At 44.2% G+C, this 25,803-nt stretch overlaps 1 protein-coding gene across 1 annotated transcript in view; it reads right to left on the bottom strand.

Annotated features, from left to right (window-relative positions):
• Positions 1-25,803, bottom strand: part of LOC121008604 (glutaminase kidney isoform, mitochondrial-like) — a 1,417,393-nt gene that overhangs the window by 184,088 nt on the left and 1,207,502 nt on the right. The window contains exon 16 of the mRNA XM_040441254.1: positions 12,324-12,400. Within this exon, the coding sequence (XP_040297188.1) occupies positions 12,324-12,400 (77 nt within the window). The remainder of the gene's footprint in view (positions 1-12,323; positions 12,401-25,803) is intronic.

Raw genomic sequence — 25,803 nt, 5'->3', positions numbered from 1 at the left:
TGTGCTGGCGGCAATCTTGGTTTCTGGGTTTCTTGTAGCCTCCCACCCTGCGGCTCCTCCTTCCCACTGGGAGGAGCTGGATGCCCAGCTCATATATATAGGAGGTCTGTGGCTTCAGTTCCTTGCTTGGTCCTCCTGTGTTCACATGCTTCTAGACTGCTGCTGCTTCTGGTTCCTGATCCTGGTCTCGTCCGACTACCCTGCTGGTTCCTGATCCTGGTTTCGTCCGACTACCCTGCTGGTTCCTGATCCTGGCTTCGTCTGACTACCCTGCTGGTTCCTGATCCTGGCTTCGTCTGACTACCCTTCTGGTTCCTGACCTCTGGCTTCGCAAAGACTCTGCTTCGGTTTCGCCATCCGTTTGGACTTTTGCTTTACAGCTTTATTTTCAATAAAGCCTTCTTATTTTCACTTATCCCTTGTTGTACGTCTGGTTCATGGTTCCGTGACAATTTCAGAATTTCCCTTTTTTGGCAGATCTTACATTTTAATAAATTTTTTCCAGTTACAAAACAAGGGTTAACAGCCAAAACTAAAACTCAATATTTATGGCCCTGATTCTGTAGTTTACAGAAACACCCTATATGTGGTCGTAAACTGCTGTATGGGCACACGGCATTGCGCAGAAGGAAAGGAACGCCATACGGTTTTTGGAAGGCAGATTTTGCTGGACTGGGTTTTTGACACCATGTCCCATTTTAAGCCCTACTGATGCACCCCTAGAGTAGAAACTAAAATAAAGTGACCCCATTTTTCAAAATAAGGTATAAGGTGGCAGTTTTGTTGGTACTATTTTAGAGTACATATGATTTTTGGTTGCTCTATATTACACTTTTTGTGAGGCAAGGTAACAAGAAATAGCTGTTTTGGCACCGTTTTTATTTTTTGTTATTTACAAAATTCATCTGACAGGTTAGATCATGTGGATTTTTTTATAGAGCAGGTTGTTACGGATTCGACAATACCAAATATGACTACCGTACTTTTTTTGTTGTTTGTTTCATTTTTTTTCAAAACTGTGTCTCAACATTCTGAAAGCCGTAGTTTTATTTATTTTTTGTCGACTGTCATGTGTAGGGGCTCATTTCTTCAGGATGAGATGACAGTTTGAGTGGTACTATTATAGGGTGCATATGACTTTTTGATCGCTTGCTATTACACTTTTTGTGATGTAAGGTGAAAACATTTTTTTTTTTTATACCGTTTAAAAAATTTTTTTTACGGTATTCACCTGAGGGGTTAGGTCATGTAATATTTTTAAAGAGCAGGTTATTACAGACGCGGCAATACCTAATATGTCTACTTTTTTTTATTTATGCAAGTTCTACATAATGATATCATTTTTGAGACAAAAAAAAATCATGTTTTAGTGTCTCCATAGTCTGAGAGCCATAGTTTTTTCAGTTTTTGGGTGATTGTCTTAGGGTATGATTTTTGCGGGATGAGATGACTGTTTGATTGACACTATTTTGGGGTGTGTATGACTTTTTTATCGCTTGCTATTACACTTTTTGTGATGTAAGGTGACAAAAAATCGTTTTTTTGACAACGTTTTTATTATTATTTTTTTTTACGGTATTGACCTGAGGGGTTAGGTCATGTGATATTTTTATATAGTAGGTTCTTATGGAAACGGCGAAACTTAATATGTATACTTTTTTATATTTACTTAAGTTTTACACAATAACAGCATTTTTGAAAACAAAAAAACGATGTTTTAGTGTCTCCATATTCTGAGCCATAGTTTTTTTTATTTTTTGGGCGATTGTCTTAGGTAGGGGCTCATTTTTTGCGGGATGAGGTGATGGTTAGATTGATACTATTTTGGGGGGTATATACCTTTTTGATCGCTTGGTGTTGCACTTTTAGTGATGTAAGGTGACCAAAAAATGGTTTATTTAGCACCGTTTACATTTTATTTTTTTGAAGGTGTTCACCTGAGGGATTAGGTCATGTGATATTTTTATAGAGCCGGTCGATACGGACACGGCGATACCCAATATGTGTACTTTTTTCCCCTATTTTTTACAATTTTTTCCCCCTTTATTTTGGCTAAGTATACAATATATCGATCGGCACTGCGGAAGATAGAGTAGCGGTGCATGTTTCCCAGGGCAGGCGTTCCATGTAGATAAAAGGAAAACAGACCGGCACTCACTGTTGGTAGATAATCTTGCTGTGATTTATTGTCACATTCCAGTAATGCGTTTCGGAATACAATCTGTCAGGACGAAGCTTTGAGGAGTGAAATGCGCATTGAGGTGTCAGATGATTGAGGCGTCCTCCTGGCAGTGACTTATCATACCCTTAGGTATGTTAGAGACCATTTATGTTATTATAGCTGAGTAGATACTCCTAACCTTAGGCTACTGTGTCTGTGTGGGGTTAATTGTTTGTAGAATTGCACGCTTGGCATCATTGTGTAGTTACAATTGTTCACTGGAGATTGCGATGGAGTAATGAGGTCGCAAAACTGTATTTTGGTGTCATTGTACATTATATTTGTGACACTGCATTAGGGTTTGTGATCTCTTGTAGATAACTGATTTATACTAGTTGTGCAATTTCGCCACTATAGATAACAGTAGCATACTTAGGGAGGTTGTGGCAGGATATTCCCACATTTCCTCTTGAGGTGACTTACCTTGCTAGGGGCATCTTATTTAGCCATGTTTTTGTCTGTACCAATTTTTATATCATGTCTATCTCTGCCAAATTGTCTTATCATGTATATTTGTAATTAATTTAATAAAGATTTCTTTTATATCTCTTATCTCTTTTTTATATATATATATATATATATATATATATATATATATATATATATATATAAATGAATTTCTGTCTGTCTGTCTATCTGTCTGTCTGTCTATCTGTCTGTCTGTCTGTCTGTCTGTCTAGACGTTCTTTATGCGCGACCAAACGATTGGACCGATCTTCACCAAATTTGGCACACAGGCATATCAGGTGTCCGGGAAGGTTTTAGACCGGGTCTCAGCTCTCTAGGACGTACCGTTCATGAGATATTCCCAAAAATTGAGCCCCCCCCCCCAAATACAAGCTTGCAAGTTTTTCTCTTCAAATCCCAACTACCATAAACACAGTTTTACTCCAGGTTTCCATAACAACCCAGCCATATTTCTTTACTGCTTAAAGGGGCGGTCACAGTGAAAGTCACGGTTAAAGGGGCGGTCACAGTGAAAGTCACAGTTAAAGGGCGGTCACAGTGAAAGTCACAGTTAAAGGGGCGGTCACAGTGAAAGTCACAGTTAAAGGGACGGTCACAGTGAAAGTCACAGTTAAAGGGGTGGTCACAGTGAAAGTCACAGTTAAAGGGGCAGTTACAGTTAAAGGGGCGGTCACTGTGAAAGTCACAGTTAAAAGGGCGGTCACAGTGAAAGTCACAGTTAAAGGGGCGGTAACAGTTAAAGGGGCAGTCACAGTGAAAGTCACAGTTAAAGGGGCGGTCACAGTGAAAGTCACAGTTAAAGGGGCGGTCACAGTGAAAGTCACAGTTAAAGGGACGGTCACAGTGAAAGTCACAGTTAAAGGGGCGGTCACAGTGAAAGTCACAGTTAAAGGGGCGGTTACAGTTAAAGGGGCGGTCACTGTGAAAGTCACAGTTAAAGGGGCGGTCACAGTTAAAGTGGCGGTCACAGTGAAAGTCACAGTTAAAGGGGCGGTCACAGTTAAAGGGGCAGTCACAGTGAAAGTCACAGTTAAAGGGGCGGTCACAGTGAAAGTCACAGTTAAAGGGGCAGTCACAGTGAAAGTCACAGTTAAAGGGGCGGTCACAGTTAAAGAGGCGGTCACTGTGAAAGTCACAGTTAAAGGGGAGGTCACTGTGAAAGTCATAGTTAAAGGGGCGGTCACTGTGAAAGTCACAGTTAAAGGGGAGGTCACTGTGAAAGTCACAGTTAAAGGGGCGGTCACAGTGAAAGTCACTGTTAAAGGGGCGGTCACTGTGAAAGTCACTGTTAAAGCGGCGGCCACTATGAAAGTCACTCTTAAAGGGGCGGTCACTGTGAAAGTCACTGTTAAAGGGGCGGGCATTGTGGAGGTCTCTGTTAAAGGGGTGGTCAATGCTAAATTGGCAGGCACTGTTAAAGGGGCGGGCACTGTGAAGGTCATTGTTAAAGGGGCGGGTACTGTAGAGGTCACTGTTATGGGGGAAACTTTCAATATCTTTTTACGACACACGGCAACATAAAATTAAATAGATGAAATATCCCCATGCGAAGCCGGGTCCTTCTGCTAGTCTCTAAATATAAAAATGAGTTTCTGTCTGTCTGTCTGTCTAGACGTTCTTTATGTGTGACCAAACGACTGGACCGATCTTCACCAAATTTGGCACACAGGTACATCAGGTGTCCGGGGAGGTTTTAGACCAGGTCTCAGCTCTCTAGGACATATCGTTCCTGAGATATTCCCCAAAAACATTAGCCAATAAAAGTCTGCAAGTCTTTCTCTTAAAATCCCAACTGCTATAAGCACAGTTTTACTCCAGATTTCCATAACAACCCAGCCATTTTTCTTTATTGCTTAAAGGGGCAGGCACTGTGGAGGTCACTGTTTTTAAAGGGGCAGGCACAGTGGAGGACACTTAATAAATGGGTGGGCACTGTGGAGATCACCGTTATTAAAGGGGCAGGCGCTATGAAGGCCAGTTAAAGGGGCGGGCACTGTGAAAGTCACTGTTAAAGGGGTGGTCACTGTGAAAGTCACTGTTAAAGGGGCGGTCACTGTGAAAGTCACTGTTAAAGGGGCGGTCACTGTGAAAGTCACTGTTAAAGGGGCTGTCACTGTGAAAGTCAGTGTCAAAGGGTCAGTCACTGTGAAAGTCCCTGTTAAAGGGGCGGTCACTGTGAAAGTCAGTGTCAAAGGGGCGGTCACTGTGAAAGTCAGTGTCAAAGGGGCGGTCACTGTGAAAGTCACTGTTAAAGGGGCGGCCACTGTTAAAGGGGCGGTCACTGTGAAAGTCACTGTTAAAGGGTCGGTCACTGTTAAAGGGGCGGTCAATGTGAAAGTCCCTGTTAAAGGGGCGGTCAATGTGAAAGTCCCTGTTAAAGGGGCTGTCACTGTGAAAGTCCCTGTTAAAGGGGCTGTCACTGTGAAAGTCCCTGTTAAAGGGGCTGTCACTGTGAAAGTCCCTGTTAAAGGGGCGGTAACTGTGAAAGTCACTGTAAAAGGAGCGGTCACTGTAAAAGTCACTTTTAAAGGGGCTGACACTGTGGAAGTCACTTTTAAAGGGGCTGGCACTGTGGAAGTCACTGTTAAAGGGGCAGGCACTGTGAAGGTCACTGTTAAAGGGGCAGCCACTATGAAGGTCACTGTTAATAGGGTGGTCAATGCTAAAGGGGCGGTCACTGTTAAAGGGGCGGTCACTGTTAAAGGGGCGGCCACTGTGGTGGTCAATGTTAAAGGGGCGGGCACTGTGGAGGACACTGTTAAAGAGACGGGTACTGTAGAGGTCACTGTTATGGGGGAACTTTTGATATCTTTTTACGACACACAGAAACTTTAAATGAAATTGATGAAATATACCCATGCGAAGCCGGGTCCTTTTGCTAGTATTTTATATATTGGTATTCCATAGTGCCTTTTTTGGGTTACATGTCCCCTCAAGAGGGGCCTGGATGTATTTCTGGAGCGTAATAATATTACAGGCTATAACTACTAGAGAGGGGTCGTTGATCCACGGAGTTAGTCTGATTGCCTGATTGGAGTCGGGAAGGAATTTTTATTCCCCTAAAGTGGGGAAAATTGGCTTCTACTTCACAGTTTTTTTTTTTTTCTTCCTCTGGATCAACTTGCAGGATAACAGGCCGAACTGGATGGACAAATGTCTTTTTTCGGCCTTATGTACTATGTTACTATTCTTGTCTGCAATTGCGGACAGGAAAAAGCATTTTCTATGAGAGTGTCGGCGATGTGTGGTCCGCAAAATGCGGAACGCACATGGCCGGTGTCTGTGTTTTTAAGGATCCGCAAAACACATACGGACTAGTGACCGCTCCACAGTTCCCCACCTCCTTAACTTTGACCTCCACAGCGCTCTGCCTCCTTAACTGTGACATCCACAGGGGCCCACCCTCTTAACAGTGACCTCCACAGCCCTATACTCCCTTAACAGTGACCTCCACAGCACCCTGTCCACTTAAGTGACCTCTATAGTGGTCCGTCCCCTCAAAATCAACATCTACAGTGCCCATCCCCTTAAAACAGTGACCACCATAGCACTCCCCCCTTAACAGTGACATCCACAGCACCCCCCCTTATCAGTGACTTCCACAGCACCCCGCCCTTTTAACATTACCCAGTGGCCTGCCCTCTTATCATTGACCTCCACTGCGGCCTGCCACCTTAAGAGTGACCTGCATAGCACTCCGCCCCCTTAACAGTGACCTGCATAGCACCCCGCCCCTTAACAGTGACCTCCACAGCACTCCGCCCCTTAACAGTGACCTTCAAAGCAGCTCATCCCCTTAACAGTGACTCCCCCACAGCATCCCGCCCCCTTAACAGTGACCTCCACAGCAGCCCACCCCCTTAACAGTGACCTCCACAGCAGCCCACCCCCTTAACAGTGACCTCCACAGCAGCCCACCCCCTTAACAGTGACCACCACAGAGGCCCACCCCTTAACAGTGACCTCCACAGCCCTATACTCCCTTAACAGTGACCTCCACAGCACCCTGTCCACTTAAGTGACCTCTATAGTGGTCCGTCCCCTCAAAATCAACATCTACAGTGCCCATCCCCTTAAAACAGTGACCACCATAGCACTCCCCCCTTAACAGTGACATCCACAGCACCCCCCCTTAACAGTGACATCCACAGCACCCCGCCCTTTTAACATTACCCAGTGGCCTGCCCTCTTATCATTGACCTCCACTGCGGCCTGCCACCTTAAGAGTGACCTGCATAGCACTCCGCCCCCTTAACAGTGACCTGCATAGCACCCCGCCCCTTAACAGTGACCTCCACAGCACTCCGCCCCTTAACAGTGACCTTCAAAGCAGCTCATCCCCTTAACAGTGACTCCCCCACAGCATCCCGCCCCCTTAACAGTGACCTCCACAGCAGCCCACCCCCTTAACAGTGACCTCCACAGCAGCCCACCCCCTTAACAGTGACCTCCACAGCAGCCCACCCCCTTAACAGTGACCACCACAGAGGCCCACCCCTTAACAGTGACCACCACAGTGCCTCACCCCCTTAACAGTGACCTCCACAGCAGCCCACCCCCTTAAGAGTGACCGTCACAATACCTCATCCCCTTAACAGTGACTTCTACAGCAGCCCGCCCTTTATCTGTGACAACAACAGCACCCCATACCGTTAACTGTAACCACCACAGCACTCCACACCGTTAACTGTGACCTCCACAGCACCCCACAACGTTAACTGTGACCTTCACAGCACCTTACCACTTCACAATGACCTCCATAGCAGCCCACCACCTTAAGAGTGACATCCACAGCACCCCATCCCTTTTTCATTAACCTCTACAGTGGATGCGCCCCCTTAACAGTGACCTCCACAGTGCACCGCCCCCTTAAAATGTGACCCTCACAGCACCTCACCCTTTAACAGTGACCACCACAGAGCTCCACCCCCTTAACAATCACTTCCACAGCGTTCTGTCCCCTTAAAGGTTACCTATAGCAGTGAAGAAAAATGTCTGAGCTGGTATGGAAACATGGTGCAAAACTCTGTGTATGTCAGTTAGAATATGAGGGAAAGACCTGTGAGCTTCTATTGGCTAATATGGGTCATGTAATGTACCATATTTGCATTTTTTAGGAATATCTCAAGAACATTTCTAAGAACCTGATTTACCTATATGCCAAATTTGTTGCATATTGGTTGGATCATTTGGCCGTGCATAAAGAAAAGACAGACGGACAGAAATAAATTTTTAGATATATGAGACTAACAGGATGACCCAGCTTTGCATGTGTATATTTCAACTATTTCATTTTATGTTTGTGTTTTAGGTTAAAAAATATCCACAGGGTTCACCATAACAGTGACCTTCACAGCGCCCTGCACCTTTAACAGTGACTCCAAAGCACCCCACCCCCTAAACAGTGACCTCTACAGCACCCGCCCCTAAACAGTGACCTCTACAACAGCCCACCCCTTAACAGTGACCTTCATAACACCCCGCCTCCTTAACTGTAACCTCCAAAGCTGCCTTTCCCCTTAACTGAGACATCCACAGCGACCAACCCCCTTAAAATGTGACCTCTACAGCACCCAGCCCCTTAACAGTGACCTCCACAATGCCCCACCCCGTTAACAGTAACCCCTCATAGCATTATGCCCCTTAACAGTGGGCCCCCACAGCGCCCTGTCCCCTTAACAGTAACCAACACAGCACCCCGCCCACTTAAGAATGAGCCCTGACAGCACCCCGCCCCCTTAACAGTGACCTCCACAGTGCCGGCCCCCTTAACAGCAGCTCAGACCCCTAACAGTGACCTCAACAGTAGCCCACACCTTAACTGTGACCTCCACAGCACCCCATCCTCTAAACTGTGACCTCCACAGCACCCCACCCCTTCACAGTGACCTCCACAGTGCCCTTCCCCGTTAAGTGACCTCTACAGTGCCACGCCCCTTAACAGTGACCTCTACAGCACCACGTCCCCTTAACAGTAACTTATAACAGTGATGAAAAAAGAGTAAAACTGTGTGTATTTTAAGACTGAAGGACCTGTGAGCTTCTATTGGTTTAACAAGGGTAATGTGATTATGTGTATGGCAGTTAGTATATGAGTGAAGAACCAATGACATCCTATAGGCATTTTTTGACAATATCTCAGGAATCCTATGTCTTAGAGAGCTGAGAACTTTACGAAAACCTTCCTGAACAACAAATGTACCTATGGGCCAAATTTGGTGCAGATTGGTCCAACAAACAGACAACAACATAAAGAAATTAACTAGAAGGATGACCCGGCTTCGCACGGTTATATTTTCACAGTTTCATTTAATGTTTGGGTGTGTTGATAAAAAATATCGACAGTATCCCCCATAACAGTGACCTATACCGCACTTTGCCCCCTTAAAATGTGACCTCCACAGCACCCAACCCGCTCCCCTAACAAAGATCTCCACAGTGGTCCTCCCCTTAACAGTGACCCTCCACAGTGATCTACCCCTTAGCAGTTACCTCCACAGGGCCCTGCCTCCTTAACATTGTCCTCCACAACACCCCACCCCCTTAACTGTGACCTTCACAGCTGCCCGCCCACTTAACAGTGACCTCCTCACTCTGCCCTGCACCTTTAATAGTGACCTCTACAGCACACAGCCCCCTTAACAGTGACTTTCATGGTTCCCTGCCCCCTTCACAGAGACCTCCACAGTGCCCACTCCTTTAACAATGACTTTAACAGTACCCCGCTCCCTTAACAGTGACCTTCACAGTACCCCGCTCCCTTAACGGTGACCTCCACAGCAGCTGCCCCTTTAATAGTGACCTCCACATTCCCCTGTCCTCTTAACATTAACCTCCACAGTGCCACTCCTTTAACAGTGACCTCCACAGTGCCCTGCCCTCTTAACAGTAATCCCCACAGCGCCTGCCCCTTTACCATTGACCTCCACAGTGGCCACCCCTTTATTGGTGATTTTCAAAATAACCCGCCCCCTTAAGGCCCCTTTCACACTACCGTTTTTTGTTTCCGTTTTGCGGGCCGTTTTTTGCGTTCCGTATACGGTCCGTATACGGAATCATTCATTTCAATGTACTCCGTATGCATTCCGTTTCCGTATTTCCGTTTTTCCGTTCCGTTGAAAGATAGAACATGTCCTATTATTGCCCGCAAATCACGTTCCGTGGCTGCATTCAAGTCAATGGGTCCACAAAAAAAACGGAACACATACGGAAATGCATCCATATGTCTTCCGTATCCGTTTTTTCTGAACCATCTATTGAAAATGTTATACCTAGCCCAATTTTTTCTATGTAATTACTGTATACTGTATATGCCATACGGAAAAACGGAACGGAACAATGGAACGGAAAAACAACGGAAACAAAAAAACGTAACAACGGATCCGTGAAAAACGGACCGCAAAACACTGAAATAGCCATACGATAGTGTGAAAGAGGCCTAACAGTGACCTCCAAAACGCTCTGTTCCTTTCAGCTCTGTTACAGCAGTGAAGAAAAATGGCTGGGTTGTTATGGAAACCTTGTTTAAAACTGTATGTCGAGACTAAATGACCAGCAAGCTTCTATTGGCTGATAAAGGTCACATGACTGTGTGTATGGCAGTTGGGATACGAGTGAAAGGCATGTGGGCTTCTATTGGCTTATGCAGGTTATGTGATGGTGACATATTTGCATTTGTTGGGAATATCTCAAGAACGGTAGGTCCTAGAGAATTGGGACCTAGTCTAAAACCTTCCTGGACACCGGATGTACCTACATGCCTATTTTGATGCAGATCAGTCTAGTCATTTGGCCATGCATAAAGAACAGACAGACGACAGACAGACAGAAATCCCTTAACAATTACCTCCACAGTCACCTCCAAAGTATGCTTCCCTCTTAACAGTGACCTACACAGCAGCCCACCTCCTTAACAGTGATCTCTACAGAACCCCATCCCCTTAACTGTGACCTCCACAATGCCCTGCCCCCTTTACACTGACCTACACAGAGGCCCTCCCTCTTAACAGTCACCCCACAATGCCCCGTCCCTTTAAAAGTAACCTCTACAGCGCTCTGTCCCTTAACAGTAACCTGCACAATGGTCCACCCACTTTACAGTGACCTCTACAGCACCTCGCCCCCTCAACACTGACCACCACAGTTCCCCGCCACCTTAACTGTGACCTCCACAGGGCCCATCGCTTTAACAGTGACCTCTACAGCTAATGCATTGGAGTGTATGAGAGAAGCAATCTAATGATCACTTGTTATAGTTCCGTATGAAAATAAAGTTTCCCCCTTTTCCCCAAAATGAAAATAAAAAAAACACACAAAAATGCACCTCTTGGGCATTGCCGAGTGCAAAAACGCTGGACTATCAAAAATATAATAAAATAAAAATAAATATTCATCCTGTACAGAAAACAGTGAAACCGTCAAAATGACCGATTCAACATTTTTTGGTTGCTTCGCCTCCAACAAAAAAGTAAATAAAAAGTGATCAAAAAGTCTTACATCAATGAAAAGTACAGATGGCCCCACAAAAATGAGCGAGAATATGGAGATGAAAAAAATATTATTTCAAGGTTTTTATTTTTTTCAGTATAAAAAACGCAAGAAAAACTATACATATGTGGTATCATCATAATTGTACTGACCTGGAGAATGAAAGTAACTGCTCAGCTTTAAAAACGAAACCCGTAAAACTGTTGCAGAATTTTTTTTTTTTCCCCCAATTTGGATTTTTTTTTTATTGTAGCTCCTCACTATATCGTATGCAATAATAAATGGTGGAAATAGAAAGTGCAGCTTGTCCCACAAAAAACAAGCCCTCATACAACTATGAGGAATAAAAAAGTTATGGCCCCAGAGGCAGGGAGTGAAAAACGTAAATGCAAAAATGAAAAAAACTCAGATGCTGAAAGGGTTAATATATGACATTTGCATTTTTTTTTAGGTGTTAACCTCTGCTTGGAGGTTTGTTTTGATGTAATTCTTTAAAAAATATTCCCAGTTTGTCACAAAATTACATCACGTTGTCTACTTTTCAATTGATGTAATTGCTGTATTTTATAGGTTGTTACTGTTTGTTTGTTTTTTGTTGTTAAATTTCCAGCTTAAAACCAGATTTTTGGTTATTCCAGTTTTAGTGATTTTCTGAATATATGCACATGTAAATTTAGGTCTAAATGGTATGTATGAACTCTACAAATATTGTACTTAGATTTTTGGAAGTGTGGCGCATGTAACTTTTTGCTTGGGCCACTTTTACCCACTAATAGCAACTTTTTTGCAATTTTTCGGAAAACTTTTGATGCATTTTGAACCAAAATTGCATAAAATGCTGAGTGGCATTTTGACAATGTTCGAGGTGTCTATTTTCATAAAATTTATGGATTTGGGGGTTTAGTATGTTTTTTTATGTAGTAATTTAGGTCTTATTTGTATAGTCAAAACTGCAAACCTTGTACTGGCTACCAAATATGCAAAATGTCCAAAAACCTCTGGCAGTGAAAGTGTTAATGGATATTGACTAAAGACCTTGATTTTACCTTTACTGATGGAGTGATGGAGAATAACTACATCTGCAATTGCATTTTAATATGTGCCTCTATATATTCACAGATACAAAATAAATGAAAGATTTACATACCTTCTGCGGATGCTACATGCAGTGCTGTACGAGAATCATAGTCACGTTGCTCCATATCCATTGCAGATAGGGCAAATCTAGTAAACAAAAGCATTTGTTAATGTCAGGACCTGGCCAGGGCTTTGTTGTCTCTTCTGCCCGAATCCTGCATTTGCTATTTGTGTGGATGATTGTGTGTAGCAGTTTGTGGAATTACAACTCTTTCCATGCTGTGATCATTTATCAGGTCATGCTGGACTTTGTAGATTCACTATAGAAGATGCTTTAATGGCATTCTATCAAGATGTACATTATTAGTAACGTATAAGAAGAGGCATTATGAGACAATATCTATCTTTTAAAGGAAGTTTGTAGATGAGGCACAGCCATGGGCGGACTGGCCATAGACCCTACAGGGAAATTTCCTGGTGGGCCAATGCCCAGAGGGCCACCCAAACTCTCCTCTTGGTCACTAGCCAGGTACATAAAGATCTGATGCTTTCAGCGTGGTCTGGTTCTGCTGAGGCAGTAGTCTGAGCTCCGATGTGGTATTTTGTTCTGCACTATGGTATTGCTGGCCCCATCTACGAGTGTTGCCCTGCCTTCTGTCAGTTTGGACCCTCCTACAACATAGGGCCACTTTTAGGTTCCCAGTCCTCCCCTGAGCACAGAAATGCTGGATTTGCTTATAGCTGTGCAATCTGTGGAAGTACAGAACCCAGGCTGATGAGAGACGGCAATACTGACTTCTATTTTCCACCTATGTTGTAGGGTAGGAAGAAAAACGCCTCTGGAATAAGTAATTGGTGTCGTGCCCAAGTATCACAGTGTAGCAGGGCAGCTATAGACATGAATGGTGTCACAGTGCGGCTCGCACATTTCCAACAACACCGACCCAGGAATTGCAAAAAATCTAACCCTGCAAGATTGCCATGTAGACAAACCCTAAATGCTTGGACTGCCTGGCTCCAGATTGTTTAAGTGATAATACATTTTTATTGTAGTGATATCAATGTGTGCTGGCCATTGTCTTTTTACCCTCTATAATCAGATCAAAGTGTGCTGGCTGTATTAATTATGCTTTATCGTTCAAGAATTGTGAAGACTGGGAAATAGCCATACCTGGATTTATGATGTACAGGAAAGACAAAGTAGAAACAAGGGTGGTGGAGTAACCATTTATGTAAAGAATAGTCTTAACACTTAAGTGCAGCATAACATAACAGTACATCATTGGTGTACAGGGACTGTATGAAACATGCGCAGTGATTGCTGGCAATGTCAAATGGCTGACATCTGCCTGCAGTAAAAGGATGGCAGATAACTACGATCCTGGACATTCAGACCCTCATAAGCCAAAGATGCCCTCTGTCAGGCCTATAGCACCTTCATCCCCCATGATAAGCAGTTGTCATGACAGATGGGGCCCTTGTGAAGGCTCCCAGACCTGCCATGTTAGGACTCCTAATATGTTAGAATTCCTATTACACCCTTGCCTCTGCAAGATGTAATAGTATGCAAGTAAAATTACCATACACTGCAATACAGAAATATTGCAGTGCATTGTACAAGCAATCAAACAATTGCATGTTCAAGTCCCCTTGGGAGACTAAAAAAAGTAAAAAGTATAATAAAGTTTTAAAAAATATATAAACATACAAATATTAAAATAAAAATAAAAACATTTTTCATTTATCATACAAAAATAATAAAAAAACTAACATCTGGTCTTGTCACATATAAAAATGTCCAAACTATAAAAATATCACATTATTATGCATGGTGAATGCTGTAGCAAAAACATCCTACTGCAAGAATTGCAGTTGTTTTTGGGTCATTTAGTTTCTTAAAAACAAAAAAAAACATTTTGTATGTACCCCAAAAACGGACCAATAAAATACTACAGCTTGCCTCACAAAAAAAACAAGCCATCAAACAACACTGTCAATGGAAAAATACAAAGTTATGGGTATGGTAAGACAAAGAAATCAAAAAAATTTAAATACCGTGAATATAAAAAAAATATATATAAAAAATTTGTACTCATAATCATGCTGATCGGCAGCAGGGCCAGCATCAGCACCCGGCATATTCGGGCCCACAGCACAGCTGATTGTAATTGTGAAGCAGGGAACCATTTGCTCCCTGCTCCACCATTGAGCCACTATATCGTCAGTGGTAAAGAGTTCCCACCTTAGGAGTCCCTGCTCTGACTCCATGCATGGTTGTGTCAATATATGGAGTCAGTGCTATAAACATGAAGGCAGTATCCCCAAGCTTGGGACACCCTTTGTATTTAAGTCTTATTTAGCCTCAGTTTTTTTAATGTTTCTGCCAGGATTCAAACTCACAATCATCTTTAAAGGCAAGAACCTTAACCCTAACAGCAGACCCCCCCCCCCCCCCAAGACCTCTATAGGCCCGCTCACTGCAGCTAGCCCAGCCTCTGTCAGTGCTATAAATGTCAGGACTCACTTTGGAAAAAAAATATTTTTTTTCTTTACATCGCAATATCCTAACCCTCATAACTCTTTTATAGTTATGTCTACGGAGATGTGTGGGGGATCATTTTTTGCGGAACGATCTGTCGTTTCTGACAATACCATTTTGGGGTGTGTATGACTTGATCACTTTTTATTCAATTTTTTGGGGAGATAAAGTGATGAAAAAACTGTGAATCTGTCCGTTTTATTTTTTTCTGTTACACCATTCACCATATTGGCTAACTTCTTTTATATTTTAACAGTACGGGTGTTTTCGCATGCAGCGATGCTCATAATGTTATTTTTTTGTCTATTTTTATTTTGGGGAAAGGGGGATGATTTGAATTTGTAATAATTTTTTTCTTTTTGTTAATAATCAGATTGCAATTTATACAGAATAATGGAAATTGCTCCATTATTCTGTATAGAAATCACTGTATCACAGTTCAGTGCTGCCACCTAGTGGCTTGAACTGGGATATACTAATAATGAGCCTGGAAGCCTAGTACACGTTGCAGCTCATTTTTAGAACGGAGTGCTTTCCCCGATCTCCACCGGGGGAAAGCATGCCTGAACAGGAAGCCTGCGCTTCCGGTTTTTAACACTCTCAGATACCATGGTGACATTTGACCACGGCATCTGAATGGTAAATGTCCAGATCAGCATTACTGCAAATCGTGGACATTGGCCTCGGGTACCTGCTGTATGAAACAACAGGCACCCGATTCCTGTGGCACCCGCTCCAGAGCGGGCACCATCCTTAAAGACCCAACATGCGCCGTACGAAAGGGGTTAATGGTCACATGACCAAATGTTTATAGGACAGAGCTTTATTTCTGCACGGACACTGTAGCTCATCCAGGTACTTTGGGAGAGAGGGGTTGCGTATGCTTGTGAGCCGCTGGGTGAGGGTCCAGTGGTGTGCAGTGCAGTCCTGGGCTACATGCTTTATGGGCTGTAGCTTTTTGTGAGCGAGGTGAACTCATTGCTGGGAGGGGAGAGGGCATGTGGCGAATTCTGGGGCCATGAGGGTGCAGATCTGTGTGAGGGGCTTTATGGGGTGTAAATCTGTGAAGGAGGGCCAGAATCGACAGAATGTGACTTGTTAGTACATTATTACAAGATTTGGGGCCCCGCTCTTGATTTTGCACAGGGCCATATTTTGTCTAAAACCAGCCCCGGTCACAGTATCCTGCTGCTGTTGATGGGGAGCACAGATCATGACTAAGGTGAGGAGTATTTATAGTTTTTTTTTTTTCACTTCTTGTGAAGGGGGCACATCTGGGCATAACCACTATAAAGGGGGCACTAATCTGGGAATAACTACTGTGAAGGGGGCACTAATCTGGGCATAACTACTGTGAAGGGGGCACTAATCTGGGCATATGTATTGTGAGGGGGCATACATCTTGGCATATCTACTGTGAAGAGGGAAAATATCTGGGCTTAGCTACTGTGAGGGGGCACATATCTTGGCATATCCACCATAAGGGGGCACATATCTTGGCATATCTACTATGAAGGGGCACATATATTGGCATATCTACTGTGAAGGGGTACACATCTTGGCATCTCAAATGTGAGGGGGCTCATATTTTGGCATATCTACTGTGATGGGGCACATATCTCGGCATATCTACTGTGAAAGGGGCACGCATCTTTGCATATCAACTGTAGGGGGCACATATCTTGGCATATCTACTGTGAGGTGGCACATATCTTGACATTTCTACTGTGAGGTGGCAAATATCTTGGTATATGGACTGTGAAGGGGGCACATATCTTGGCATATCAACTGTGAGGGGGACACATCTTGGCATATCTACTTTGAGGGGGCACATATCTTGGCATAACTACTGTGACGGAGCACATTTGGGCATAGCTACTGTGAGGGGGCACATATCTGGGCATAACTATTGGGAGAGGACACATATCTGGGCATAACTACTGAAGGACTGAAAAACTGGGTAGGTAGAACAAAAAAATGCTATTCTACCATTGCTTTTTTTTATTACATTTTTTTTTTTAGTTTCACAATAAATTACAGTTCTTGAAACATGAAATGTGCCATTAAACAATAAAACTTGTACCACAAAAAAAAAGACAAGCCCTCATGTGGCTATATCAATGGACAAATAAAAATGTTAAGCTTTTTGGAAGGTAGGGAGAAAAAAACAAAAACATCACTGACAAAATTTGCTACAGCGTGTAAGGGTTATGCAAAATACTGAAAATCATAGGAACACTCTGGGCTTGCATGCAAACTAAAGAGGGAACTGTAATTAGAATTAGTCGATAAAGGTGGAGCTTCTCGATGCTCAATGATAGATGTGTGAGAGTGGTGCTACTGCTGCAGAAAGCCACCTACAGTAGCCAACATAAAAGCTTACCAGCATAATGTTCAAGACTAAGGATGAGCAAATCGACTCAACAACGTTACGCATTTCACAAAAATTTATCTGCCAAATGAATCCAAAGCTTTTCAGGTTCACTTTGGATGAAGTTAGTAAAATGGAGGGATAAAACATGAGGTAGGAAGAGAAAGGATACTCACAAGACCCAGGGAAGAAGTGGAGGGGATTTGCCTTGATTGGCTGACAAGCTGGCTGCCTGGATCAGCCAATCAATGGGGAAGAAGGCAGAGAGATGCCTGTGTAGAATGAGCAGTACGTCATTCTGTGTTGAGCTGTTAATGTATGCGTGTATACAGTGTCTGAAAGAAAATGATCTTAGACAGTATACAGAATCACAATCAAGCATCTCTTATAGTGTAAAAGGGACAGTGTAAAAAAAAAAAATTGAAAGACATAATTGAGCCACTTTGATCAGGGGAAGCAGCTTGAGGGAGGGGCTGGGGCAGAACCTCATTCTTGCTCTTCTGCACTACAAAACCAGCCACCTGCAACAGTAAAATATAATTTTTTTCCATTTGGAGACAATTTCTACATATCTTTATTGCCAGGACAGCATCCCAATAGCATTCTGCTGCTGAGCAATTGCATATTTCTTTTTCAGTGTATTATATCTGTCCGATGTTATTAAACATTTTCAGGTTTAACACTTTTCAGGTTTGTTTCCGATGAATCCAATCAAACAGCACACAGCACCATTTCACTGAACATGTCATGTGAGGAAGAAAAATGATGTTCACATGACCCTGAAAGAAAGGGGGGGGGCTTGCCCTGACTGGCTCACAGGCTAACAGACACTGGATGAGCCAATCAGTGCTGCAGCACGCAAGGAGGTTCACTTGCAGAGGGAGCAGAACGTCATTCTGTATTGGGCTGTGTATGAGACTGGAGGGATCTATACAGTGTCTGACAGAAAACAATCTTAGGGACCAATCAAGCTGCTATTCTAGTGTCAGGGACAGTGATGGGAAAGGCTAGAAAAAAGAAGAATTGTGTAGAATAGGAAAAGGCATGGAAAGCTTTCAGCCAGGGAAGTGAGAAGCTGAGGCTGGTTGTGCCTTGCAGTTACTCCCTTATAACACAGTTGCAGCTGCTACAGAACCTTATAAGCAACTACCTGCAAGATTTTTATTTATTTTTTTACAGAGGGTAGCGTTTTATATCTCTGGGTGAAAATGTGAAACACTAGGCCAAAATCTGTGTCAGTTCATCTCCACACAGTTCAAGGGTTTCTTTTGTTTTGGAAAAATAGCGATACAAGTGTGCAATGTGTGTTTTACAATACAGAGGGTACTATTTGAAATCTCTGAGTGAATACATGAAATACTAGACCAAAATCTGTGTCAGTGCATCTCCACACAGTTCAGGTTTTTTGTTTAGCGAAATATAGCAATACAAGTGTGCTACCTGTGTTTTACGATACAGAAGTTAGCATTTGAAATCTTTGAGTGAAAAAATGACAAATTCTAGATGGAAATCTGTGTCAGATCAACTTCAGACTCAAGGGTTGTTTTTTCTGCGAAAAATAGTGTGACGAGACCAATTCTCGCCACATTGCATTGGAGAAGCCTGGTTGCCCGCCTGCTTCCTTTAGTCTATGGCCCCATGTTGAAATGCTTGATTTTCCCCTGCAAAGACATGAAAGCCGGGTCATTTGGTACTTGCCCTATTTGAACAGTGATACCCCAGATAGCTATGCCATGGAGCCCATTCGGATAACGAAAGACTATGTGAAAGAATTTGGCTCCATAGCGATTCTACTGTATTCATGTAGTCTGAGTGCCATTCACCTAATAAAATGCACTCAGACCTGAGCTATCTGGGGATATGTTAAATGTCTGTGTTTACTGTAATGGTTGTGACATTGTATATTTGAATAGTGATTTCTGTCCTGTTGTCCCCACGTGTACAATGGCGATGTCCCTTTGTCCTGAGAGATAATTGAATTACTCCTCGGTTGTCTCCAGGGCAGAGAGGAGGAAACCAGGATGCATTGTGGGGATGTATTGTGTCTGTGTATCCTGAATTGCTGCTTATCTGTCCTGTGTCACAGTCTTCCATCTGGTCCCCCTAGGGGAGTGTCCACCAGATGGGGACCTGCATAAATACAGGAGGGTATCCCTCAGTAAAGAGAGATTCTGATTTACCTTCAACACAGAGCTTGGTCTCGTTCTTGGGGGGATTTATTCTATGCTGTTCCAGTTCGACTGCTAGGAGTGTAAACCTTTCATATGGTTTTTCCTATTCGGCTGTATGCAGCATTCATATGGTTTCCAGTTCGGGAGATGGGTGTCTTTAGTAGCTGCCTTTGCATCTGGAAAGGGAATATCTCTTAAACAGCTTTTACCCCCCTTTTATGCCCGGGGTGCCATTACAAATAGCAATACAAGTGTGAAACATGAGTGTGCAACGTGAGTTCTGTATCCCCTTGAATCCAAAAAAATAAAATAAAATCAGCAGTCTGGTCTGAAGTTGCAGTTGCAGTATAGCACACTAAAAATGTGAGTTTGGGAGCGTTCACATGTTTGATTTCAAGTGTGTGTTTGTATTAAGTGTGTGACTTAAAGGGGTTGTCCGGGTTCAGAGCTCAATCCAGACATACCCAGAATTTCACCCAGACAGCCCCCCTGATGTTAGAATTGAAGCATTTCATGCTCCGATGCTCTCCCTTGTCCTGCGCAGGATCGTGCACGGCAAGGGCTTTTTTATTTACCGTACAATAACACACTGCTAGGCAGAGGCTTCCGCCCAGCAGTGTGTTCAGTGGTGTCACCGGCTTTGATGGGTTGGCTTTAGCGCTGCCCTAGCCGTTTTACAGGCTAGGGCAGTGCTAAAAGCCCGCCCATCGGTGCCGGTGACATCACCAGGTTCAATGCTAGGCAGAAGCCTCCACCTGGCAGCACTATGGGGAGCCCGGTACGTCACCGGATCTCCTAAAAATGCCTGGGCAAAGGAAAGCATCGGAGCATTTCTGGGGGGGGGGGGGGGGGGGGGGGGGGGCGGAAATATGGGCATGTCCAGGTTCAGCTCTGAAAACCACTTCATCTGACACACCCCAACAAGTTGGCATGGTTGGCAGATGAGGGGGATGTCAATTCAGGGATGCAACAAGACACTTCCTCTTCCAGTCAGGGGAATGTCAACTTCAGTAAACAGCAGACCAGGAGAGCAGGGCAGACCAGATGGTGCTGGTAATGGGAGACTCGATCATTAGGGATGCAGATAATGCGATCTGTCACAAAGACCAGGATCGTTGAACTGTGTGCTGTCTTTCTGGTGCTCGAGTTCAACATATCGCGTACAACGTTAATAGATTATTGGGAGGGGCTGGCGAAGACCCAGCGGTCCTGCCAATGACAAAGTTAGAGGTAGGGGGAATGTCCTTAAAAATGATTTTAGGGACTTAGGTCGCAAGCTTAGAGCTAGGGCATCAGACGTATTAGAAATATTACTGGTACCACGAGTCACATCAGAAAGGCAGCAGTAGATTAGGGAGGTCAAGAAGAGCTGGTGTAGGAAAGAGGGGTTTGGGTTCCTGGAGAACTGGGCTGACTTCTCTGCCAGCTACAGGCTCTATTGTAGTGATGGGCTGCACCTCAATGGGGAAGGTGCAGCTGTTTTGGGGAGAAGATAGCTAGAAGGTTGGAGGAGTGTTTGAACTAGGGACTGTGGAGCAGGATATTTAGTAGAGATGAGGGAAGTTTTCAAAAATTCAACTCGAACGTTTTGCCGAATTTTTTCAAAAAGTGTGCTTTGTTACGAATTAATTTGTCACGAAGCACGTTAAATCATCTTTATCCTGGCCTGCAGGGAGAGTGTATCTCAGTGTACATCACTGTACATTGCAGCAATATGCATAGCTAGTCCTTTCTAGTATTGAAACACTGAGTCAGACAGGCAGGTCACATACAGTATATGGATGAGCGCATCAGCATGCATCACTATTACGATCAGTTCACAATAAAATTATTTGGTCAGTTATGGGTCCAAAACAAAGAACAGGGGCAAATCTTTTCGTGATACGTTATCTGCAAGTAGGTTTAGCTCCTGATTTTGGCTCACCATACAGTGAATGCTGGAATTAACTGACCAAATAAATGAAGTTTTAACTAAGCCTTACAGGTCAATGTTTGTATCTGTTATAATGTACCTAACTGTGCAGTGGCCCACGATTTTACTATAGAGTGAAAAAGCGGTCTCATTTTACACTGTTTGCTGTTTCCACATAGATTGCTAATTAACCTGTTCTACTCATTCTCCTAAATTGTGAAAGAGCAGTCTCACTTCATTGCTCGTGAGGTGTCCACGTTGATTCTACTATACAGTGAAAGAGTGGTCTCATTTTACAGTCTGCTGTTTTCACATAGATTGCTGGAGAACCTGTTCTGTTACCTCTGATACAAATAGTGGCACAATGACAGAGTGAGGAGTGTGTCAGCAGTAAATTTATGTTGACCTCAATGTTTATTTTTCCCTTCTTTTTCAAACAGTCAGAAGAAAAATCCAAAACAAATCTGGATCCTCTCTTTTGAGCATCCGCCTTCACATGGCCAGTATTTGGTCAGTAATTGATCAGTATTGGTAAGGCAAAAACAGGAGTGGTTCCAAAACAGAGATGATATGTGAAGGAAATATTTGCATGTCTTCTGTGTTTTGGGCCCTCTCCTGCTTTTAGCTTCCATATCATTATCAGATCCTAATGCAAAACAGTGACTCTGTGATAGAGACTTAATGCTCAATTTACATGATATTTGGCCATTTGCATCTGACATCGGTTTTCCTTAGATGGAAAATAAGTCCTGCATGCAGTACTTTAATGGGCTCTATCACACGGTGAGTATTTGGTCAGTATTGGTAAGGCAAAAACAGGAGTGAGGCCAAAACAGAGATAACACGTGATGGAAATTTTTGCATGTCTTCTGTGTTTTGGACCCACTCCTGTTTTTGTCTTCGAAATCATAATTAAATCATGATACAAAATACTGACCGTGTGACAGAGACCTTATAGATGCTCCAAAGACAAGATCTGTTGTGTTTTTCATTTTTCGGTTCTTCTGATGGATCAGGAGAATGGTAAAATAAACTGTGATGTCAACAGGGCCAAACACGGAAACTAGTGTCCCCAGAACAGGCTGGTGAGGGTAGCAACAGCATGAGGAGTCAACAAAGTGGCCCAGACACGGAGTGGTGAGTGTGGCAACAGCATGAGGAGTCAACACAATGGCCCAGTCACAGAGTAGGGACAGTGGCAACAGCATAAGGAGTCAACACATTGGCGCAGTCACAGTGTGGCAACCGCATGAGGAGTCAACATAGTGGTCCAGTCACAGAGTGGAGAGCAACAGCAATGGCAGTAACAGCACAACATGGTGGTAGTATGAGAAGTAGTGTGGAGCAAGAATATTCAAATATTCAGCATTCTTTTCTATCTGAACACATGATTCCTCTCTGCTTCTTGCTTGTGGGCCAATGAGAAGGAAGCAATGTCAAGTTCACAACAATACTTATTGCACCAATCAGTAATCTGTTGTCAGACCTGCTAAAATGTGAAGTTGCACGCAGTGCGATAAAATATTCTAATCGCTGCCGATTAGTGCAATTGCGAATATATTGGAGCACTTGACTCTATCTGCATATAAAGCTATTCTAATGTTCTGCCGTGCCAACCATTTTCTCCAGTCTCAAGAAACTTATACCAGCTTGAAAAATGTAGCCAAAGTGACTCACGCCTGCATTTCGTGTTACGAATTTGCATTACGTGATTTTTACATTGCCGATTTATCGCATTCAATAAAATAATCTTGAATTCTCGAAATTCGCAAATATATGACGAATATTCTACAAAATATTTGTGAAATATCGCGAATTCGAATATAGCCCCTGCCGCTCATCACTAATGAGAAGATGGCAGCAGAGGCCACAGGTGTATGGCATCAGGCGGGTGTCAAAATCAGAATAGTGGCTGAAGCACGTGGCCAGAAGAATTGGGCCGTTTTTTCACAATGTTCTGGTGTGGCAGCACACTACAGTCACAACATTACTGCCAGAATGATCTAGTCTGATGCATCAGGCACTTGTGTCTGGAAATCCTGGCAGATCCACACCTGATTCATGTTTAGAAAGGTTAATCTCTCAACATTTTGTGTTGAAAGGTGAGTTCTATGCCCCCCGCCACACTAAACACCCGCTCTGATGCCACACTACCTGGCAAACTTGGCCAGGTTGCTGCCACAGTTCAAGCTTGGCTGCCTAGTAGTCCAGGGGGTCTTGGATCTGGGGTCTCACTGTGCAGTCCAATTGTGCCACCAACTGTTGGTTCAGCCTCTGCTCCATGTCCTGCTGCTGGCTGGTTTCTTCAGTAGGCAAGAGAAGAAACATGCTTATCAGAGACTGGAGACTCAAGTTATTGCTGACGGAGCTGGTGTTGCTCCTGCCCCTCCCACCACCCTCCAGCAGTCATGGCAGTGGAGCGTGAGCACAGAGGGTCCTCCCCGGTCAGACCTTGGTGGGGATGGGCAATGGCAGATATAGGCAGCGACCAACTGACTACACAGGTGTAAAAAAAAGGCCCACATTTTGGCCAAGTAGCAAGGGTCTAACATTGTGAGGGACCATTAGTCATCCCTTTGCCGAATGGTGATAAAGCAGCTGTCACTAAGCAAGCAACTCATCATGAATCTGGCCATTTGTGTAAGGGACTCCTTGCCTCCATCTCCACTGCATACTGCCATGATCTGTCGGGGTTATCTTCCTGGTCTTCCTCATCACTCTCCAGCTACTCCTGCTCCTCTCCTGTCGCTTATGCAGATAAACCACCTATTTCTGTATACATTTCCTGGGTGCTAATGTCCTCCTCCTCTGCCAGTTCAGCCCTCACAGAACTCAAGTGGGCATGAAATGTAGGCGCCACGTCTCCTGTCCCCTGGCCAACTAGATTTATCAGCATCTGCTCCAGGATGTGAAGAAGTGGAATGACATCATTCATTCCGTAGTCCTGACGACTGAGAAATGAAAAGGTTAACGTCGGCTAATGTTGATGTTACACAGGGGACATAGCCTTTGTCTGCTCATATAGTTGGTCCAACATGTAGAGTGTGGAATTCCAATGTGTGGAAACATTGCATATGAAGCGATGCTGGGGAACAGTATTCTGCCTTTGAAGGTAAAGGAAGGCGTGTTTTGCCCAGTAAGAGTGACTGAAGTGCATGCACAGTTTACTGGCATTTTGCAAGACATCTTGCAGTTAGGTGGAAGACTTCTTGAACCGGGTTACAACCAGATTAAAGACGAGTACCATGCAAGGGGCATGGGTCAGCCCTTCTTGATGCACTGCCAATAGAATGTTCTTTCCGTTATCGTTGACCATGGTTCCAATCTTCAGTTGGCAAGGAAACAGCCAGCATTCCATTTCTTGTTTGCTGACACAGAGCAGTTCCTACCCGGTGTGACTCAGTTTGTCCAGGCTGGCCAAGTGCAGCACAGTGCGACTCCACTGTGCTGAGCATAGGTGGTATGCTGGAGGCCCACTCAGAACTGTGTCTACAATGGAGGCTGAGGACAAGGTCGATGGGAAGAAAACACAGCTCCCTTCTGCTGAGGTAGTGGAGCTTTGACTGCTGGAGAAGAGGTGCAGGACACTGAGAGATACAGCAGTTGCTGTGTCAGGCTGTCACTACATTAGCACCATGGTTTTCTCAGGCCACATTATGATGACGCTCCATGTGTTGAGGCAGGACTGTGGTGCCAACATTGGAACCTTGGCCACACTTTATCTTCTGCCCAGAGATCCTACATACAGCCACGCTAATATCCTATGGCGACTTGATGAAAAATTCCCACACAGACGAAAATGGCATTTTACCCCCACAACTGCATGCTGACTGTCTGACGCTGCCTCTAGGAACCCTTGCACCGCTAGTTATTTCCAGACAGGTAGGCTTCTAAGTAGCAGACGGTCTACCGCAGATCTTACACTGCTGCCACCTTGCTGAGTCATGGCCATACCTGCACCCTGCTGGCTCATCCGCATGCTGCCACCCTGCCACTGTCTCACACACAAGCTGCCACCCTGATGATAAAGTTGAAGCCCCCTCTTTACCTAGCTCCCATAGTTACATAATCATTTAATGCCATTTGCTCCTCAGTTACTGTATGTCACCCTCACCAGTCTTATAGCCGTGTTCCTGACTGCTTGCAACACCTGTTCCCACGCGACTCTCATCATCGCTACTTGCACGCCTACAGGAGGAAGCAGCAGACCGCTTCTCCAGATCTGGGCTGGTAGTAGCTGCTGACTGTCCTCAATAAGCTCGTCCACGTTTAAAAGAGCAGAGCCTGCAGCATACAACACTTCCAGAGCAAAAAAAAGAGGCAGGTTCAGGACAGGTGAAGGCACAGAGCTTGTTCCTGGGCCATGCCAACTAAGTGTGGTGTCAGAGGAACCCAACGACTCCTGGCTCTGGGTGTCTGATGTCAGTTGAGATGATGTCCAAGACCAAGTCAACCATTCAAGGACATCTAAATTGCTAGTCAAAACACTACCGTTGGATGCAAATGGCAGCTGTAGCCTGTTGCTATGGCTGCTGCTACCACACCTTTTCCCCCCTT

Source organism: Bufo bufo, chromosome 7, assembly GCF_905171765.1.
Source record: "Bufo bufo chromosome 7, aBufBuf1.1, whole genome shotgun sequence".
NCBI classification, from domain to species: domain Eukaryota; kingdom Metazoa; phylum Chordata; class Amphibia; order Anura; family Bufonidae; genus Bufo; species Bufo bufo.
The sequence above is the reverse complement of the archived record's forward strand: the minus strand, read 5'-3'. Positions and strand labels throughout refer to the sequence as shown.